This window comes from Labeo rohita, chromosome 14, assembly GCF_022985175.1.
Source record: "Labeo rohita strain BAU-BD-2019 chromosome 14, IGBB_LRoh.1.0, whole genome shotgun sequence".
In the NCBI taxonomy this organism is placed as follows: domain Eukaryota; kingdom Metazoa; phylum Chordata; class Actinopteri; order Cypriniformes; family Cyprinidae; genus Labeo; species Labeo rohita.
The window spans coordinates 21090114-21108723 of NC_066882.1; the positions used below are offsets into that span (position 1 = coordinate 21090114).

The window sequence follows — 18610 nt, forward strand, 5'->3', positions numbered from 1 at the left end:
CAAGAACAAACGATTCTTATGAATCTGTCATTCAATGAATCATTCAAAACGACTCACCATTACTGTTTGAAACAGTCTAATGGACGTTTCACTAAATGAACTTCCTGAGTCTACTGAGTGAATATATATAGATTGTTGTTTTAGCACTTTAGCACATGATTAACTAAAGAAAACATTCAAATCAGGACTCCTTAAAATGATCATGAGTGATTACAGCACATTTAGTTACTGGTTAACCCGGATTGCGGGTGCTTGTAGAATAGCACACAAGATTTTATTCTGAAATACCACATGCAATTAGTGCAACTGTTTAATGAATCCAAACTCCAGACTGTCTGCATTTACTTGAGCCACCCAGTCTAAAGTTCAGAAGCAAACATCCATAAAGGATGAATACCATCACGTTTTATTGTTTTGTTTAGTGTGCAGCGTAATTGCGCAATCGCCCACCGCTGTCTCACACGCACCACTACTGGGGCTGTAAATGGCGAACTGCTGATGGACAGTTAGCAGTAGCTGAATCCTTAGAGGAGAGGCCAGGGTAATGAGGTCATCTGATACAGCCTGTGCGCTGATGGAGGTCTGGTCCTTAAAGAGCGGAGAGGGGGTGAGGACAGCGGGATATTGGGTTCAGGAGGGGTGCGGGGGGGAATGGGAGGGGGTGTTGCATTGGTCTAATTGTCCAGCGAGGCCTGCAGGAGGCCTTGAGGGTATGTGTTAAACACTGAAATGTGAGACATATTATAAACATCAACATCCTGATGCATGATGCCCCAATGCCACCATCAGAAGACCATAAATCCAGTCTTTATGTTGAGTTGACATATAAACAAACATACAATGGGACAAATATGGTCTGATTCTGACATTTGTGAGCTGTTTCCTTTAGTGAATTAAACGCATACACCACAAACATTGTTGTTTGATTCACAAACAAATTACTCTTTTCTTCTTTTTAGTGAATCAAACACATACAGTGTAAGCATGTAGATTGATTCATGTACAAATGATTCTTATGAGCCGATTCATCTAGTCAGCAATAACATATATGACCAGTGTAGTCTGATTCACAAACAAATGACTCACAAGCTGTTTCTTCTAGTGAAGTAAACACATACACCAAAACCATTGTTGTTTGATTTACAAACAAATGACTCTTTTGAGCAAGTTCTTCTAAGTAAATCAAACACATACAGTGTATATTGATTCATGAACAAATGATTCCTATGAGCTCATTCGTTTAGTCAGTAATAACATACATGACCAGTGTAGTCTGATTCACAAACAAATGACTCTTATGAGCTGTTTCTTTTAGTGAATTAAACACACACAGCATGAGCAGTGTAGATTGATTCATATACAAATGCTTCCTATGAGCCAATTTGTCTAGTCGATAAAGACATACATAACCAGTGCAGTCTGATTCACAAACAAATAACTCTTTTGAGCCAGTTCTTTTTAGTAAATCAAACACATACAGCATGAGCAGTGTAGGTTGATTCATGAACAAATGATTCCTATGAGTCAATTTGTCTAGTTAGTTATAATATACACGACCAGTGTAGTCTAATTCACGAACAAATGACACGGCCAGTGTGGTCTGATTCATGAACAAATGACTCTCATGGGCTATTTCTTTTTTAGCCAGTTCTTTTAGTGAATCAAACACATACAGTGTAGATTGATTCATCATGAACAAATGATTCCTATGAACCAATTAATCTAGTCACAAATAACATGCATGACCAGTTTAGTCTGTTTCACAAACAAATGACTCTTATGAGCTGTTTCTTTTAGTGAATTAAACACAGACAGCACAACCAATGTTGTTTGATTCACAAACAAATAACTCTTTTGAGCCAGTTCCTTTTAGTGAACCAAACACAAACAGCATGAGCAGTGTACTCTGATTCACGAACAAATGACTCTTATGGGCTATTTATTTTCTTTTAGTCAATTAAACACAGACAGCACAACCATTGTTGTTCGATTCACAAATGGCTCTTTTGAGCCGGCTCTTTTTAGTGAAGCAAACACATACAAGGTGAGCATTGCAGATTGATTCATGAACAAATGATTGCTATGAGTCGATTCGTTTAATCAATAATAATATACATGACCAGTGTAGTCTGATTCACAAATAAATGACTCTTATGAGCTGTTTCTTTTAGTGAATTAAACACATACACCACAACCTATGTTATTTGACTCACAAACAAATGACTCTTTAGAGACGGTTCTTTTTAGTGAACCAAACACAAACAGCATGAGCAGTGTAGTTTGATTCATGAACAAATGATTCCTATGAGCCAATTCGTCTAATTAATAATAATATACACGACCAGTGTAGTCTGATTCACAAACAAATGACTCTTATGGGCTATTTCTTTTAGTGAATTAAACACCACAACCTATGTTGTCTGATTCACAAACAAATGACTCTTTTGAGCTAGTTCTTTGTAGTGAATCAAACACATACAGCGTGAGCAGTGTATTGATTCACAAACAAATGACTCTTTGGACCTGTTTCTTTTAGTAAATTAAACACGTACACCACATCCATTGTTGCTTGAATCACAAACAAATGACTCTTTTAAGTTAGATCTTGTTAGTGAATCAAACACATACAGCATGAGCAGTGTAGACTGATTCATGAACAAATGATTCCTATGAGCCGATTCATCCAGTCAGTAATAACATGCACGACCAGTGTAGTCTGATTCACAAACAAATGACTCTTTTGAGTTAGATCTTTTTAGTGAATCAAACACATACAGCATGAGCAGTGTAGATTGATTTATGAACAAATGATTCCTATGAGCCGATTCACCTAGTCAGTAATAACATACATGACCAGTGCAGTCTGATTCATGAACAAATGACTCACAAGCTGTTTCTTCTAGTGAAGTAAACACATACACCAAAACCATTGTTGTTTGATTTACAAACAAATGACTCTTTTGAGCAAGTTCTTAGTGAATCAAACACATATAGTGTGAGTAGTGTAGTCTGATTCACAAATAAATTACTCTTATGAACCAGTTATTTTTAATAATTTAAAAACATAAAACAAGATTATTATTTGCTTCTATTAATAATAAGACCAAAAGGACGACATCCTGGTTTGAATCGTTTGAATCCTTACCTGTACTAAATCTATTCATATCGGTTACTGAATCAACATCCGAATCGCTCGTTATCATCATTTTCAGTCAGTATTTTTGTGTCAGTGTATTTATTATTAATTCATGTTTAGTCATTTCTATATACGTCAATGAAGCTAACTGCAAGCATTTAAGTCATGAGATCAAACGAAAAGGTCATTCTGAAGATTACTGAAGATTCAGTCAAGAATCCAAACCTTTGACTCATAGTGCAAGTTCAACAATTACCCATCACTATGCCCATAAAGAACAAGAAATAAGTACTTTCATACACTTCAGATGCCTTCGATAGGCTTAAAATATCTTGAAGTGAGTGTCCAATAAACAGTCAGTATAAATCTTAGACAGACAACAGCTGACAATCTGTCAGCATAGCAAAGTTACTAAATATACTGGACAATTATTCTACCACACAGGACGGGATCGTTTTCTGTTTTCCTCCACCTGTTGACAGAGCATTATCCTCCACAGCTCATCTGATGTCCACAGAGAGGAATATATGACTCTTAACTCACCTTCTAAGAGGTCAAAACACTTTACACAAACACAAGGGTTAAAGCAAATAACATCTGATTACTTCTACAATACCACACAGCAGGTATCACAAGGTTAAATGTAATAATTAATGCATTTTCTGCAGTGGTTTACCACAGAGTTTGCTGCCAAGCACTCACTCACACTTAAGAGCTAAACCTTACAGCCTGGGGATTCTGGGACTGCAAATACTCAAAGATATTGGCTGACTGCATACCATAGAAATTTTGTGGTTAAGAGCGTTCACCAATACACAGCAAGTGCTATGCACAACATCTGGAAAAATGTATATATATATGGGTAGTTGGGACCTGATGTTTGACATTTTTTTAACATATCAACCTGGAAGAGCTAATTGCATCCTTGGATGTCATGAGACTGGAACAGCGTTGTTATAGTTACCTAAAACTAAAACCATAAACAAAATTAAAAATCATAAATTAAAATAAATGATAACTGAAATGAAATCTAATTTTTTTCTGCTAACTGTCAGGACAACATTTCTCATTTTCATTTAATTTAAAGTAGCATATTGAATTATCTAAACAAAACTGATTACATGTAATCTGAATGATGTAATCCAGATTCCAAAAATTAAGTACTTGTAATTAAAGTACACTAAATTTTTTAAAATTATAATCAAATTACGGTTACTTTTTAATGGATTTTATTATATATATATATTTTAATATTTTTATTATATATTTAGATTTTATTTGTTCATGTAATGCAGGGATTCCCAAACACTTTTGTCAGCCAAATCCCTTAAAATATAATATTTTCTTGAAATATTGCTGAGGAAATTAATATTTCACTAATTGAATCTGAGTGTCAGCTAATGGTTACATTGACATGTAGGTAAACAAATAAAATATTTATATTTTTAGTGCTCAAATGTTTAAATTGCTTTTATTTGACATTTTAATGATTTAATTAATTATTAGGTTTTTATCAACTCACTATTCGCTCTTTCTTTTCACTTTTTTAAATAATTATAAAAAGTAATAATAATAAATAAAAAGTAATCTAAAAGTAATCCAAAAAGTAGTCAGAATACATTACCTAAAATGAGTAACCTAGATTATGTTGAAATGAAAACTACAAGTTTAATAGAAAGTAATCTAAAAGTAATCTAAAATAAATAAATGATAAAACTAAAAAAAAATACAAAGATGTCAAAAAAAAAGATTTAAATTATTACATCATTATTAAAATTCTAAATTTAAATAAAAAAAAATAATAATTCAAAATATTAATAAAATGACAATAGCATTGAGATTGAGATTTATTCCCAATTCCCATTCTGTAGGCCACACCTTTTATAGTCACATATTGTTTTATTTTTATTGTTTTATTTTAATAAACATCTTTTATTCGCTTTTTGTCTAATAATGGGAGTTTGCAGTACCAACTCTTACTTAAGACCATTAATGATCATCCCAAGCTCATTTAAGAACCTTTAAGACAATCCACAGAGAAACAGCAGGCTCTAATCACACTAACTGCTCATTGAAGCCAGTCACTGCTATTAAAACACATTTAAATGGATTTTTGGCTCAATATCAACAAGCAATTTAGCAATGCTGTTCTGATTAAATGCTCCCCTACTGCATTTCATACTTATAGCATATCTCTCTCATTAACTTGCTCTTGCTCTTGCTACAGGCCTCTTTGCATTTCGTCTTAATCCTTAAAACATGTATAAATAGGCTAAATATATGACACATTGGAGAACACTACTGAACATACAATGAGGTTACATAGTCTTTTAACACAAACGTCAACATCTGACTCCTTTAAAGCATTCACTGAAACTGTTTGGACTACTGAATTCAGTTTACTCAAAAGGCAAATTAATAAAGGCCCCCTAAAAGCACGGAGCCGTTTGCTGTAAACTCTAAATTCAACAAACCCAGTTTTAAAGAGGTAATAAAAAAGACTATACAAGCCATAGTATTTCCTTTTCATAGTTCCCACAGACAAAACAAAACATGCTGAATCCATGAAAGACACAAACCAACAAAACAGAGAGAAACAAAACAAATACACATATATTTGTGTACTGAACAGATAAGTCCTTGTCAAATGTCAACCAGCGGGAAGAGTTTTACAAAGCGCAATGCTTACAACACACATCTGGATCTATGAAGTATGTCACCCCAATGTTGAACTTTCAGTAATCCACTGGCATTCATCTGTTTAAATATACAATAATCTTTCATAATTCGATGAGATGTGGTTTAAAGATAAAACTTCTGATTTGAGAAGCGATTAACCTGTCATTAATAAACTTTACAAACTTTAATTATCAAGTGTTCTCAAAACACAACAACTCAGTTTTTAGAAAGGTTTAAAAAGAAAGACTTTTAGAAAAAGAACACATACAAATACAAAAGTACATATCCATAAATGAAATATATTATCATATGAAATAAAAACATATATGAAATCTATTAGAAATTGGAACCATTCCATATACACAAATGTTTTTGAACAGTAAGTCTTTTTAATGCGGTTTAAAGAAGTCTCTTCTGCTCACCAAGCACAGAAAAAACAGTAAAATTTTGAAATACTTTTACTATTTATAATCATTGTTTGCTTTTTGAATATATTTTAAAGTGTAATTTATTCCTGTGATTTCAAAGCTACATTTACAGCATCATTACCCCAGTTTTCAGTGTCACATGATCCTTCAGAAATCATTCTAATATGCTGACTTGCTGTTTAAGACACATTTTCTATTATTATTATTATTATTATCAATATTTTAAACAGTTTTTTCAGGAATCTTTGAGGAATAAAAAGATAGAAAGATCCAAAGATCAGCATTTAAAGCTGTTCTGATTCTGATTTATCTGAAATAAAAAGCTTTTGTAACATTATATACTATTACCATTTAAAAGCTTGGATTCAGTTTTTTTTTTTTTTTTTTTGGAAAGAAATTATAGAAATTAATACTTTTATTTAGCAAGGATGCTTTAAACTGATCAAAAGTGATGATAAAGACATTTATAATGTTATAAAAAGATTTCTATATCAGATAAGTGCTGTTCTTCTTTCTATTCATCAAAGAAATTCTACTCGGCTGTTTTTAACATAATAATAATAATAATAAATATTTTTTAGCGGAAAATCATAATATTGGAATGATTTTTGAAGGATTGTGTGACTGGAGTAATGATGCTAAAAATTCAGCTTTGAAATCACAGGAATAAATCACATTTTAAAATATATTCAAATAGAAAACAGTTATATTAAACAGTAAAAATATTTCAACATTTTACTGTTTTTGCTGTACTTTGGATCAAATAAATGCAGGCTTGGTGAGCAGAAGAGACTTCTTGAAAAACATAAAAAAATCTTACTGTTCAAAAACTTTTGACTGGTAGTGTATTTAAATATATATCTTGCCAAATATGTATGTTGATGTATACATTTATATATTCATCCTAAAACCTGTCAATACATGATTATATAAGTAAATATTAAAAACAGACTTTAAAAAAAAAACATACAGATGTGTAAACATTTCTTAATGTTGTTTTAATAAAGCTGCATATAAATAAAATATATTTAATTGTGTTAAATCACAAAAATGTATTAACTAATTATGCCAAAGAGGTTCGGCTGACAAAAAAAAAAAGAGGAAAGTTTGGTAATCCCTGACTTAACAGCATTAATTAAAGGACTGTATGTCTAACTGCTGTGTCTAACTACAAAACAACTGTTTAATGATTTTAATTGGCTTACAAGCTCACGCATTTTCCTTTTCTTTACATGCGCTATTCAAGGCTACGCACATACATGGTTGCACACAGGCTCAAACGCACTCACATTTACACACTGAGAAGAAAGACAAGCGGTAACTTTTTTTAACAGGTGCTGAAAGATTCTCACTCAGGCAGAGGTCCAGGGCGGCCCATGCTACTGCAACCTGAAAGTTATAAAAGCACTCCTCCTGCCAAGTGGGATTTTAGAAACTACGCTGAAAGTTTACGACAGAACACTTCACTCGACTGCGGTTAGAGAATGACAGGATAGATCGATACTTAATTGTAAAAGGGCTCAAAAGCGGCGGGGGAAAAATATGAGGTTAGTCTTTAAAGTGCATATCAAGGGAGCGCAAATGGCTTGAATGATTTCAGAAACAAAAGGGGGAAAAATGTGTCATTGTAAACCGTGTCTAAATCAATTTTCTCTGTGTTTATCTTTAAATAATTCAAAAGATCTAATAATACCATTTATCTCCAGGCTATATCGTTGGGTTTTAAAATATGGTATTAATCGTTTAAATAAGGACCATTTTTATGATTCTGTTAGGTTGGATGGTTTGAAACTTACAGACAGATGTGACTACCGCAGTCATGTTTCAGCTCACTTTGGGTTTTGGTCCACTGAAAACATTCTCAAACATTTAGGCATGAGAAATGGTGAACACAACCAAATTGTACATTTTATATTGATAAACCAGTAAACATTTGAGTAATTTTCAATATTTGGCCCAAGCTGCCCAGCGTTGTCCAGGGAACAGAGTTGCATTCAATACTGAATTCATACGGGATGGGATCCGTATGTGGACAAATGCCAAACAGCTGTAGGAACTGGAATTTAACTGGAGAGTAAATAAGTTCAGATATTTTAAACAGGATCTGAGGTAATGGCGCGAGAACAGCGCCCTGCAATTTCGACCAGGAGAGACAGGTGTGTGAGTGCTGGATGAGAGCGATATCAGAGACATGCACGTGAAGTCCAGCGGCATGTTTTCAGTTTATGTTCATTAAAAGCAAGTAATAAGATCTCAGATATCGCTGTGTCATTCATGCTGTGACAGCTGACTGAGAAAGAGTGAGAGAGAAGCCAGGACAGCATTTGGGCTTTCATATTAACATCAGGGACATTTTAGGTTAAAAGCTTTGTCGCAGATTAAAAGCCAGCTTGCGCTTTGCCATGTTTGCATCCTTGAGATCTATCACACATTCATTTCCTTCGTTATTAATTTTATACTAAAAACAAATGTTTCAGCTCAATAACAACAACAAAAAAATTAAAAAATGAATGCATTTCACACAGTTCACAACTTGAATTATGAAATTTCTGTCCTTAATTAGTCACCCTCATGTCATTCCAAACCTGTAAGACCTTCGTTCATCTTCAGAACACAAATTAAGATATTTTTGATGAAATCCGAGAGCGTTCTGACCCTGCATAGACAGCAATGCAACTACCACGTTAAAGGCTGGAAAGGTAGTAGGGACATAAAATAGTCCATGTGACATCAGTGATTCAACCATAACGTTACGAAGCTACGAGAATACTTTGTGCGCAGCCCTGGTGAAAAAAACAGCATATGCTGGTAGGTATGTTTTGATGCTGGTTTAAGCTGGTCCTTTGCTGGTTTAAGATGATCTTTGACCAGCAACATAACCAGCTAAGACCAGCATAAACCAGCAAAGGACCAGCTTAAACCAGCATCAAAACACACCTAACCAGCATATGCTGTTTTTTTCACCAGGAAAAGAAAACAATAATAACTTTTTTCAACAATTTCTTCTTTTCCAAATTCTTTGGTTTTTCAGCGTTTTTGTGTAGTTTGAACACTTTCCAGCAATGACTGTATGATTTTCAGATCCATCTTTTCACATTTAGGACAACTGAGGGACTCATATGCAACTATTACAGAAGGTTCAAACACTCACTGATGCTCCAGAAGAAAGCACGATAAGAGCCAGGGGGTGAAAACTTTTGAACAGAATGAAGATGTGTACATTTTTCTTATTTTGCCTAAATATCATACTTTTTTCATTTAGTACTGCCCTTCAGATGCTACAGAAGATACTTACATGTTTCCCTAAAGACAAAATAAGTTGAATTTACCCTGATCTTAAAATTCCAAAAGTTTTAACCCCTTAATGCATCGTGTTTCCTTCTGGAGCATCAGTGAGTTTTTGAACCTTCTGTAACAGTTGCATGAGTCCCTCAGTTGTCCTGAGTGTGAAAAGGTGGATCTCAAAATCATACATTCATTGTTGGAAAGGGTTCAAATACACAAAAATGCTGAAAAAAACAAAGAATTTGTGGAACCTGAAGGATTTTTCTGAAAAACAGCTGGCAGCTTAACTGTTCAGGACAAACAAGGGGCTCATGAACAACTATCACTAAACAAAAAAACACAGCTGTGGATCATTCAGGTAACAACACAGTATTAAGAATCAAGTGTTTGTAAACTTTTGAACTTTTGAGGACTATATGTAAACATCTTTTGTGTGCAAAGTCTTATTCAGGTCAGTACTAAATAAAAAATAACATGCATTTTGTATGATCCCTCTTTATTTGATAAAATAATGAACATTTTGTAGCTTCTGCAAGGTGTATGTAAACTTTTGACATCAACTGTATATTGTGGTTCTTTGCCATTTCTCCAAGCCCTAAGAGAAAGTTAGAAGTGCTGATAGCAGTAACAGGCAGCTGTATACAGATGCAGACCTGAGATCAGGTTCAAGGTGGGAGTTCAAGGAGAATCCATTGTGTGAAGGTGGTAAGCCTCTCAAAGCAACTGATGCACACAAGCGTAAAGTGTTAACCGTTTTTCACGCTCTCCCTCGTTAAATTTAATGGCAACTTTCCATGTCACCTGTAACTCCCAATAATGAAACTTAACACAATATAATCACTTCCATTCCCCCACCCGCGCCTCTTGTTCCCAGCAACACCTTGGCGCACTGGAATTTTGTGACCTACAGTAAGAGCACTGTGTCAGACTCCACACGGGGGAACGCGAGTCTGGAATGCGGCCCACACGTGGTCACAAATCTGATCAAATTAAATCATTTTTAACAATAATTAAAAATGCCAGTACTGAAACCTTTCTATATGAGGTTTCATCATTCTATATGAGGCTAAGCTATCCAATCCACTGCACAAGAGTGTCGTACAAAATTAATTTTCCATGCTGTCTTTGTTGGGTCTTAAAAAAGAGACAAGCTTTAATAAATTCGCCCCATTATCAGCCATGAACTCTGGGACCGTAAAGGTCATCAGGCACATGAGGGTTAGCAGAGCCTTCTATTTTAGTTAATACTGCAAGCTATGCTGAGAGACTGTTTGAGATGCCACACTGCAAATCTCCTCCGTACCAAAGACAAATCACACTCCTTGTACAGTACAACCCTGCAGACAAAAATGGTGAGATATACTGAGATAATATTGTGTTCACAATTATTTGTTTAGCCCAAATGACGTTAAAACACAGTTACAGGCAATAAAACATCACACGCAATTTTCTAATCTAAATCAACTGATCAGTGCTTTAAAAAATAGTTATAGTTATAAAATATTATAGTATACAGTATAATTAAAATTATGGAAATATTTAATTTAAAACGTTTATTTATTTTTATTTGATTATTATTTTTATTGCAGTGTGAGCCTTGAAAATGACTTTTGTAAATAATATTTCTACACGTTCATTTGGATAAACCACATTTTTAAAATATATTTACTTTTATCTGAATGTCACTCATACTTTATTTTCCACTTATATGTCACAATTAAGAAGTTAAATGCATCTGAAACAGTTTCATGTTGTTTGTAAACCATAAATCTGAGCACAGCACCTGCCCCAGTGAACCGATAGCTAGGAATGTTTTATAAGCGTTTGGGGTCGGTACGGTTGAAGTATTTAGACTCTGTTTCAGACCTCCGCTTTACACCAACAGGCCCGTGAGCTGTTTATTTTTCACAGGGAAAAATGCAAAGAGTGTGGTTTTACAAAGCAAACTTTAATAAGATGCCTGTTGAAAGACGAGTGAAGGTGAACACTGAGGCAAACCATATAGATTTGGTGTGGTTGAGGGGCCCGTCATACCACCCATACAGACATCCTTTGCTCCTCTTAACCTGCTTAGTCATTTTGACTGCTGTCAGAATACAAGTGCTCAATATTACCAGTAATGTAAATGATAGCTTAACATTAAATGATTTTCAATTAGTGGGTCGTGGCCCAAAAATGCAAGACAGAAGGGGAAAACATGCTGTATGCCAACAGTAATATTCATAAATATTTATTAAATAAATAAATAAAGTAGTTTGAATTTTAACTCTGTACAGCCTGACAAATGAAATAATTGTAAGAATCTATTTTTGAATCTTTTTTTATTAAACAGGATATTGAACCTTTAAATATTACCAAATAATATCAAGAATAATAGCAAATAATACATATAGTACGTATTACAAATATTGTATAACACACCAGTTACATTAAAAAGCATATAAATATCAGGTGAATCAGCTCCCCAAAATTCTGGTGAATCATATTTTACACATTTAAACTTACATTTAAACATGTAAACATAAAAAAAAAAATGTAAACCTATGGAAACCTGTTTCCATCACTAAATAAAAATGAAATTACTTATTGTCCCATAATTCTGAGATTTTATTTCTCAGGATTGTGAGATATAAACTCGAAATTGCGAGTTTATAAAGTCAGATTTGCAAGATATAAACTTGCAATTGTAAGTAAAAAAGTCAGAATTGCAAGATATAAACTCACAATTGTACGAAAAAAGACAAAATTGTGAGAAAACAGTCAGAATCGCATAATAGAAACTTGCAATTGTAAGAAAAAAGTCAGAATTGTGAGATATAAAATTGCAGTTGTAAGAAAACAAGTCAGAATTGCGAGATATAAACTCACAATTGTACGAAAAAAGACAAAATTGTGAGAAAAAAGTCAGAATTGCATGATATAAACTTGCAATTGTAAGAAAAAAGTCAGAATTGTGAGATATAAACTGGCAGTTGTACGAAAAAAGACAGATTTGCGAAAAAAAAAGTCAGAATTGCAAGATATAAAGTTGCAATTGTAAGAAAATGTCAGAATTGTGAATAAAAGTCAGAATTGCATGATATAAACTCGCAATTGTAAGAAAAATGTCAGAATTGCGAGAAAAAAGTCAGAAATACAAGATGTAAACCCGTAATTGTAAAAAAGAGTCAGAATAGTTAGAAAAAAGTCAAAATTGTGAGAAAATAAACTCAAAATTGTAAGAAAAAAGTCAGAATTGCTAGAAAATAAGTCACGATTGCGTCATACAAACTTGCAATTATAAGAAAAAAGTAAGAATTGTGAGAAAGAAGTCAGAAATGTGAGATATAAACAAGTCAAATTTGCGAGAAAAAATATCAGAATTGCCTGACATAAACTTGCAATTGTAAGAAAAAAGTCAGAATTGTGAAGAAAAAAGAATTGTGAGTTTATATCATACAATTCTGACTTTATATTAGACAACTCTGACTTTATAACTCCCAACTGCAGGTTTATATCATACAATTCTGACTTTATATTAGACAACTCTGACTTTATAACTCCCAACTGCAGGTTTATATCATACAGTTCTGAAAAAAAGAAAACATCAGAATTGCGAGATGCAAATTCACAATTGTATTGAAATAAAAAGTTGCAATACCTTTTTTATTTTTTATTTGGTGGTGGAAACGGGCTTCCATATAAACCTAAGGTGCATTGGTCCAGCCAGTGCTCAACTTGAAATATTCAGAATTCAGAGAAAAAGTCAGAATTACGAGAAAAAAGTCAGAAACGTGAGATATAAACTCGCAATTGTACGAAAAAAGTCAAATTTGTGGGAAAAAAGTCAGAATTGTGAGTCAGAAATGCACAATATAAACTTGATATAAAGGTTTTTATCTTTCAGTTCTGAGAAAAAAACGTCTGTGAGATGCAAACTCACAATTGTGAGAAAAAAGTCAGAATTGTGAGATAAAAAGTTGAAATACCTTTTTCTATATTTTATTCAGTGGTTTAAACAGGCTTCCATATGAACCTAAGGTGCACTGGTCCACCCAGTGCTCATCTTGAATTTTTCTAACATAATACAGTACATAATAAGTGACTCTTATGTTTACTTTATAAAAATCACAAGTGTCTCCACTTGACATCCAATGTAAAATAGTTCCTGAAGCAAAACCAGCACTGCTTTATATAGCGGTTCGGCACAGATTGTGCATGTTCATTATCGCATACAACTACACAAGTGTGAGTACATGTACGTGTACAACAGAAGGAAAGTCTGAATTCCTTGTTGCACGTCCCATCTCTTTTGCACAGCCGTGGGCAGCGTATCTAATTGCACCACTTCCTAGTGAGATATTACACATATGCACATGCCCTGGCCGGATATTTTAAGCCGGACCTTTTGGAGGGATGAAAGTAAATACAGTGCTGAGTCCATCAGATCCCGCTGCCACACCCAAAACCCTCTCTGATTTCTGAGCGCTGCTAAAAACCCATCCTGATTAAGCCTTTCTGACACCTTTTGTATGTTAATACCACTTACAGTCATTAGCAAGTCCAAGATCAATTATTCACTAGTGTTTGATATTGTAATCTCCAGCAGGCGAAATATGAAACGCTGTATCTTACTGTTAGGAAGAGTTCATAGATATCCAATACTTTCAGCTGTGCTTTGATGTGCTCCACACAACTGTGACTATGAGTAAATGCTGCCACACTGGCCATCCACTTAAGACTTTGAGCATGCAAAGACAGGTCAAAGTTCACCAAACTTGAACTTCTATGAATGAGCTTGCGTTTCCAGTTGCACGTTTGCACACATGTATGATTTGACGTCAATGAAGCACAGTCCAGTCACATTTTTTTGATTGAAAATTTATTTGACTAACATGCAAACTGCATAGTTTTAGTTTTAGTGGATTACTGTGATGTTTTTATCAGCTGTTTGTACTCTCATTCTGACGGCACCCATTCACTGCAAAGGATCCACTGATGAGCAAGTGATGTAATGTACAATTCTCCAAAGCTGATGAAGAAACAAACTCATTTACATCTTGAATGGACCGAGGGAGAATAAGTTTTAATTTTTTGGTGAACTTTTCCTTTGGTCAAACTCTCAATCCTTGTATATCAGTAGCATTCTCTGCTGTTTGAGCTACAGGAACAGATTTAATGCTATAAAGCATTGTTTAGATACCAGGCAGCAAATCAGATTTGAGGCCAGATCAAGAAATGTTTGTTATTTTTCTGTGCAGCATGCAGAAGATTTTTTAGCAGGTGGTCCATGAGCATGACTTTTAAGGCTGAGACTAGGCAAAACCTGGAATGCATTTATATTTACGCATTTGGCATGCTTTTTTCTAAAGCGATTTACATTGCATTCAAGAAACACATTTTATCAATTCATGCATTCTCTGGAAACTCAACCCACATTCCTAATGCAGTTCTGTAGTGTTTGAGCTACAGGATGGCTATACACAACAAATTTGACACTGATAAATCTAGTCCATTTAAACAAAGTCAAAAACAAATAAATTAATCAGCGTTTCCTAAAATTAATTGGGCATTAAACAAGACGAAGAGACTTGTGTCTTCAGTCAGTCACTACAAAACACACACCGCACCTACAGCTCAGATGTTTCCTGAACAGACTTGTGCGTGTTGCACGGTGACGACTCTGAAAAAAGGGTGACGAAAGACAATAAATCCTTGGGGCGATGAATGTAGGAAAGGGGAGAAATGTGTCCCTGACCTTGTCCAACCTTTCCAAGGACTAAATAGAGTGAAGGAGAACATGCAAGTCTGAAAAATGAGACGGAGAGATGTGACCGAGGTAAAGACCTCTCGTGCTTTCATTTGAGAGGTACAGCTTGTTGTCAAACAGGGCCTGGTGTTTGGTGGGAATGGGTGATAACAGATGGGGAATCGTTTAGCACGCAAGGACAACCAGCTCAGTCGACAGGTAATTAGGGAGAACTCACTCCGCCGTGGAAATGAATAGAGGAAGAAGAAATGAAAGATGCTATGTGGTTATGGGGAAAGACATGACAGGGACCTACTGCAAGTCCTGCAAGTGATAAAATTAGAAAGTGGGGGGAAAAAAACATTACAATTTTGGTTAGCATGGTCAAAATTTTACTATTTTTAAAATGCAACTCTTCAGGGGTGTGTTCAATAATAGTTATTATAAAAATATTTATAATAATGGTGATTAGAATTAATCATTTTTTAATCCAATTGTGTTTTTGAGTTGTCAAAAGCTTTCACAATCAATAATAATAGCAAAAAGCCCTATAATAATAATAATATTAAGATATGGGTTAAAAAATATAGCATTCACCAAATTAAAGCAGACTGATATTTTCTATATATTTCACAAAACATTTTAATAATTTTTTTAAATTACATTTTTAAAGTCTGGGTCATCAAAGTCTTTTACAATAAATAATAATGGCAAAAATCGCTAAAATAAATAAATAAATAAATAAAGCATTCTCCAAATTAAAGCAGACTGATAATTTTATTTATAAAAATATTTCTGAAAACATTTCAATTATTTTTTATCTCAAATTTTTGAGGTATGGGTTGTCAAAAGCTTTCATAATAAAACATGATGGCCAAAAAAAACCCTTTATAAATAATAATAATAATAATAATAATAATAATAATAATAATAATAATAATAATAATAATAATGTATGGATTAAAAAAGTACAGCATTCTCCACATTAAAGCAGTCTTATATTTTACTATATTTTTCACAAAACGTTTTCATAATTTTTAAATTTAATTTTTAGGGTCTGGGTTGTCAAAGACTTTCAAATTAAAAAATAATGTAAAAAATCCCATAAATAAATAGCAGTCTGATATTTCAATATGTATTTCACAAAAACATTTTAATAATATTTAAAATCTAATTTTTAAGGTATAAGTTGTCAAAGGCTTTCATAATAAAACATGATGACAAAGAATCACTATATAATAATAATAATAATAATAATAATAAGGTAGGGGTTAAAAAACAGCATTCTCTAAATTAAAGCAGTCTAATATTATATATATATATATTACTGTACATTTCACAAAGTATTTTTATAATTTTTATATTACAATTTTAAGGTCTGGGTTGTCAAAGGCTTTCACAATAAAATAAAATAAAATAAAATAAAAGCAGTCTGATATTTTACTAAGGCTTTCATAATAAAACATGATGGCAAAAAATCACAATAATAATAATAATAAAATAATAATAAAAATTATAGTTTTCCATAAAAGCAGAATGAAAAATAATAAACAATAAAATAAGGTTGAAAAGGGTTTAAAAGCCTATCCTTTAAATGTCCTTTCAAGTAATTTTTTCTCAAATTTAATTCTGTTTCTCACACAGAGCTATCGTATGGCTTCAGAAGACAGAAAATACGCACTTTAATCATACATTTATGGTGTTTTTGCATCCTTCTTCAAGCTTAAAAAAGCTTAATTAATTGCAAGTGCATGGGAAAAAAAATCGAATCAACTTTTGCGCTCCATGGACAAAATAAAGTCATTCAGGTTTTAACCTATTCCTCTCATCAGTGTCCTTCCAAGCAGCTCCTGCAGGGGGCGACACTATAACCTGCCCAGTGGCTTTGCGAGCTTTGAGCTCATGTCTGTTGTAGAGACAGAAATACTTCTCCCTCTGATCCCGCCTGCCAGGACCGCTCAAAATGCTTCAGGTTTCAGGTGGCAACCATTGCTTCTAAAATGAAAGGGTCTCACCTTACAGTTCGGTGCCTCTGTTGGGCCTTCTGCGGCACTACCCACACAAACAAACAGAAATACACACTCACACAGACGCATACTTGGGGCCCCTTCACACACACACTCACGCTCAGAACCTATAAACAGATGCTTATGACCTCCCTCTTGTCCTGCGACATCGATAGTTCCCCTCAGATGTGAACCCGCATGCATTTATGGAAACACTGGATTTTATAAGCACCATGACTCCATGTAAAGAGTGATTGTGACAAAGAAAAAGTTTCTCAATGCACCCAAACTCAAGTTACCGCCAACCCCATGTTTAACAGCCACATTTTGAGACACAGGAGCCAAAAAAACTCTCCGCAACCATCAATTCATCAATATGCAACAGCTCTGCATTGTCTCCTTCGCTCTGTATTTAAAATCACAATTGGAAATGCACAGAGCTGTGTAAAGTGATCTATAATTATGGCAATTTGTAATTGCCTTAAGAAACCGAGTTGTTTATTCAAAGTTTTAGGGCTGGTTTGACGTCCCGAGTCCAGTCAGCCAACATTTTCACTGAAATAAACTCTACAAGAATGAAAGGCTGATTATATGAGTTCATATAATCATTATCCAGTGGTTGCAAAATGCTTAAATTGACCAATCAGAATGTAATATTCCTTAATTAGTCGCAAATCTGATCTACAAATCTCTAAAACCTGCACTTTCAGTCCTCCAGTCTGTCCATCTGCAACTGATTTACTCTCTTCTCATCCACATCTAAGTTTTGCAATCGCTGTTCAAAAATAAGACATTGATGAATTTATCACGGCTTCTATCAGGTTTCATCCCGGAGTGATGTTCCCATGTTTTGCAACTGTACAGACCCTTATGACAGCAGATTCATGGACGTACCTGGAGGACAGTTGCAGTCTTGAGTCACGTCTCTCGCCACACGCAACTTCGGCATCGCGTCGGTCAGCCTCTGAAATGTGATAAACAACAAGGAGGAAACTAATTATGTAAATGTGAGGTAGATGAAAGGTCAAATTTTAAGAATCAGATATTAATAAATCAATATTGATTGCGCAGTAATCTGAATATTAGAGAGACACGTTATTCTGTTTCTCATGTTTGTAATATATGTTGTTTTTACGTAATTTAATATATTACAATTTACTGATAAACTATACATACACTACCAGTCAAAAGTTTTTGAACAGTACGATTTCTAATGCTTTTTAAAGAAGTCTCTTCTGCTCAGCAAGCCTGTATTTATTTGATCTAAAGTACAGAAATTTTGAAATATTTTTTACTATTTAAAGTAACAGTTTTCTATTTAAATGTATTTTATAACGTAATTTATCCC

The 18610-nt window shown here is 33.9% G+C and overlaps 1 protein-coding gene across 1 annotated transcript in view; it reads right to left on the minus strand.

Annotated features, from left to right (window-relative positions):
- col23a1a (collagen type XXIII alpha 1 chain a) overlaps positions 1-18610 on the minus strand; it is a 169703-nt gene that overhangs the window by 149278 nt on the left and 1815 nt on the right. Inside the window, exon 2 of the mRNA XM_051127812.1 lies at positions 18157-18226. Within this exon, the coding sequence (XP_050983769.1) occupies positions 18157-18226 (70 nt within the window). The remainder of the gene's footprint in view (positions 1-18156; positions 18227-18610) is intronic.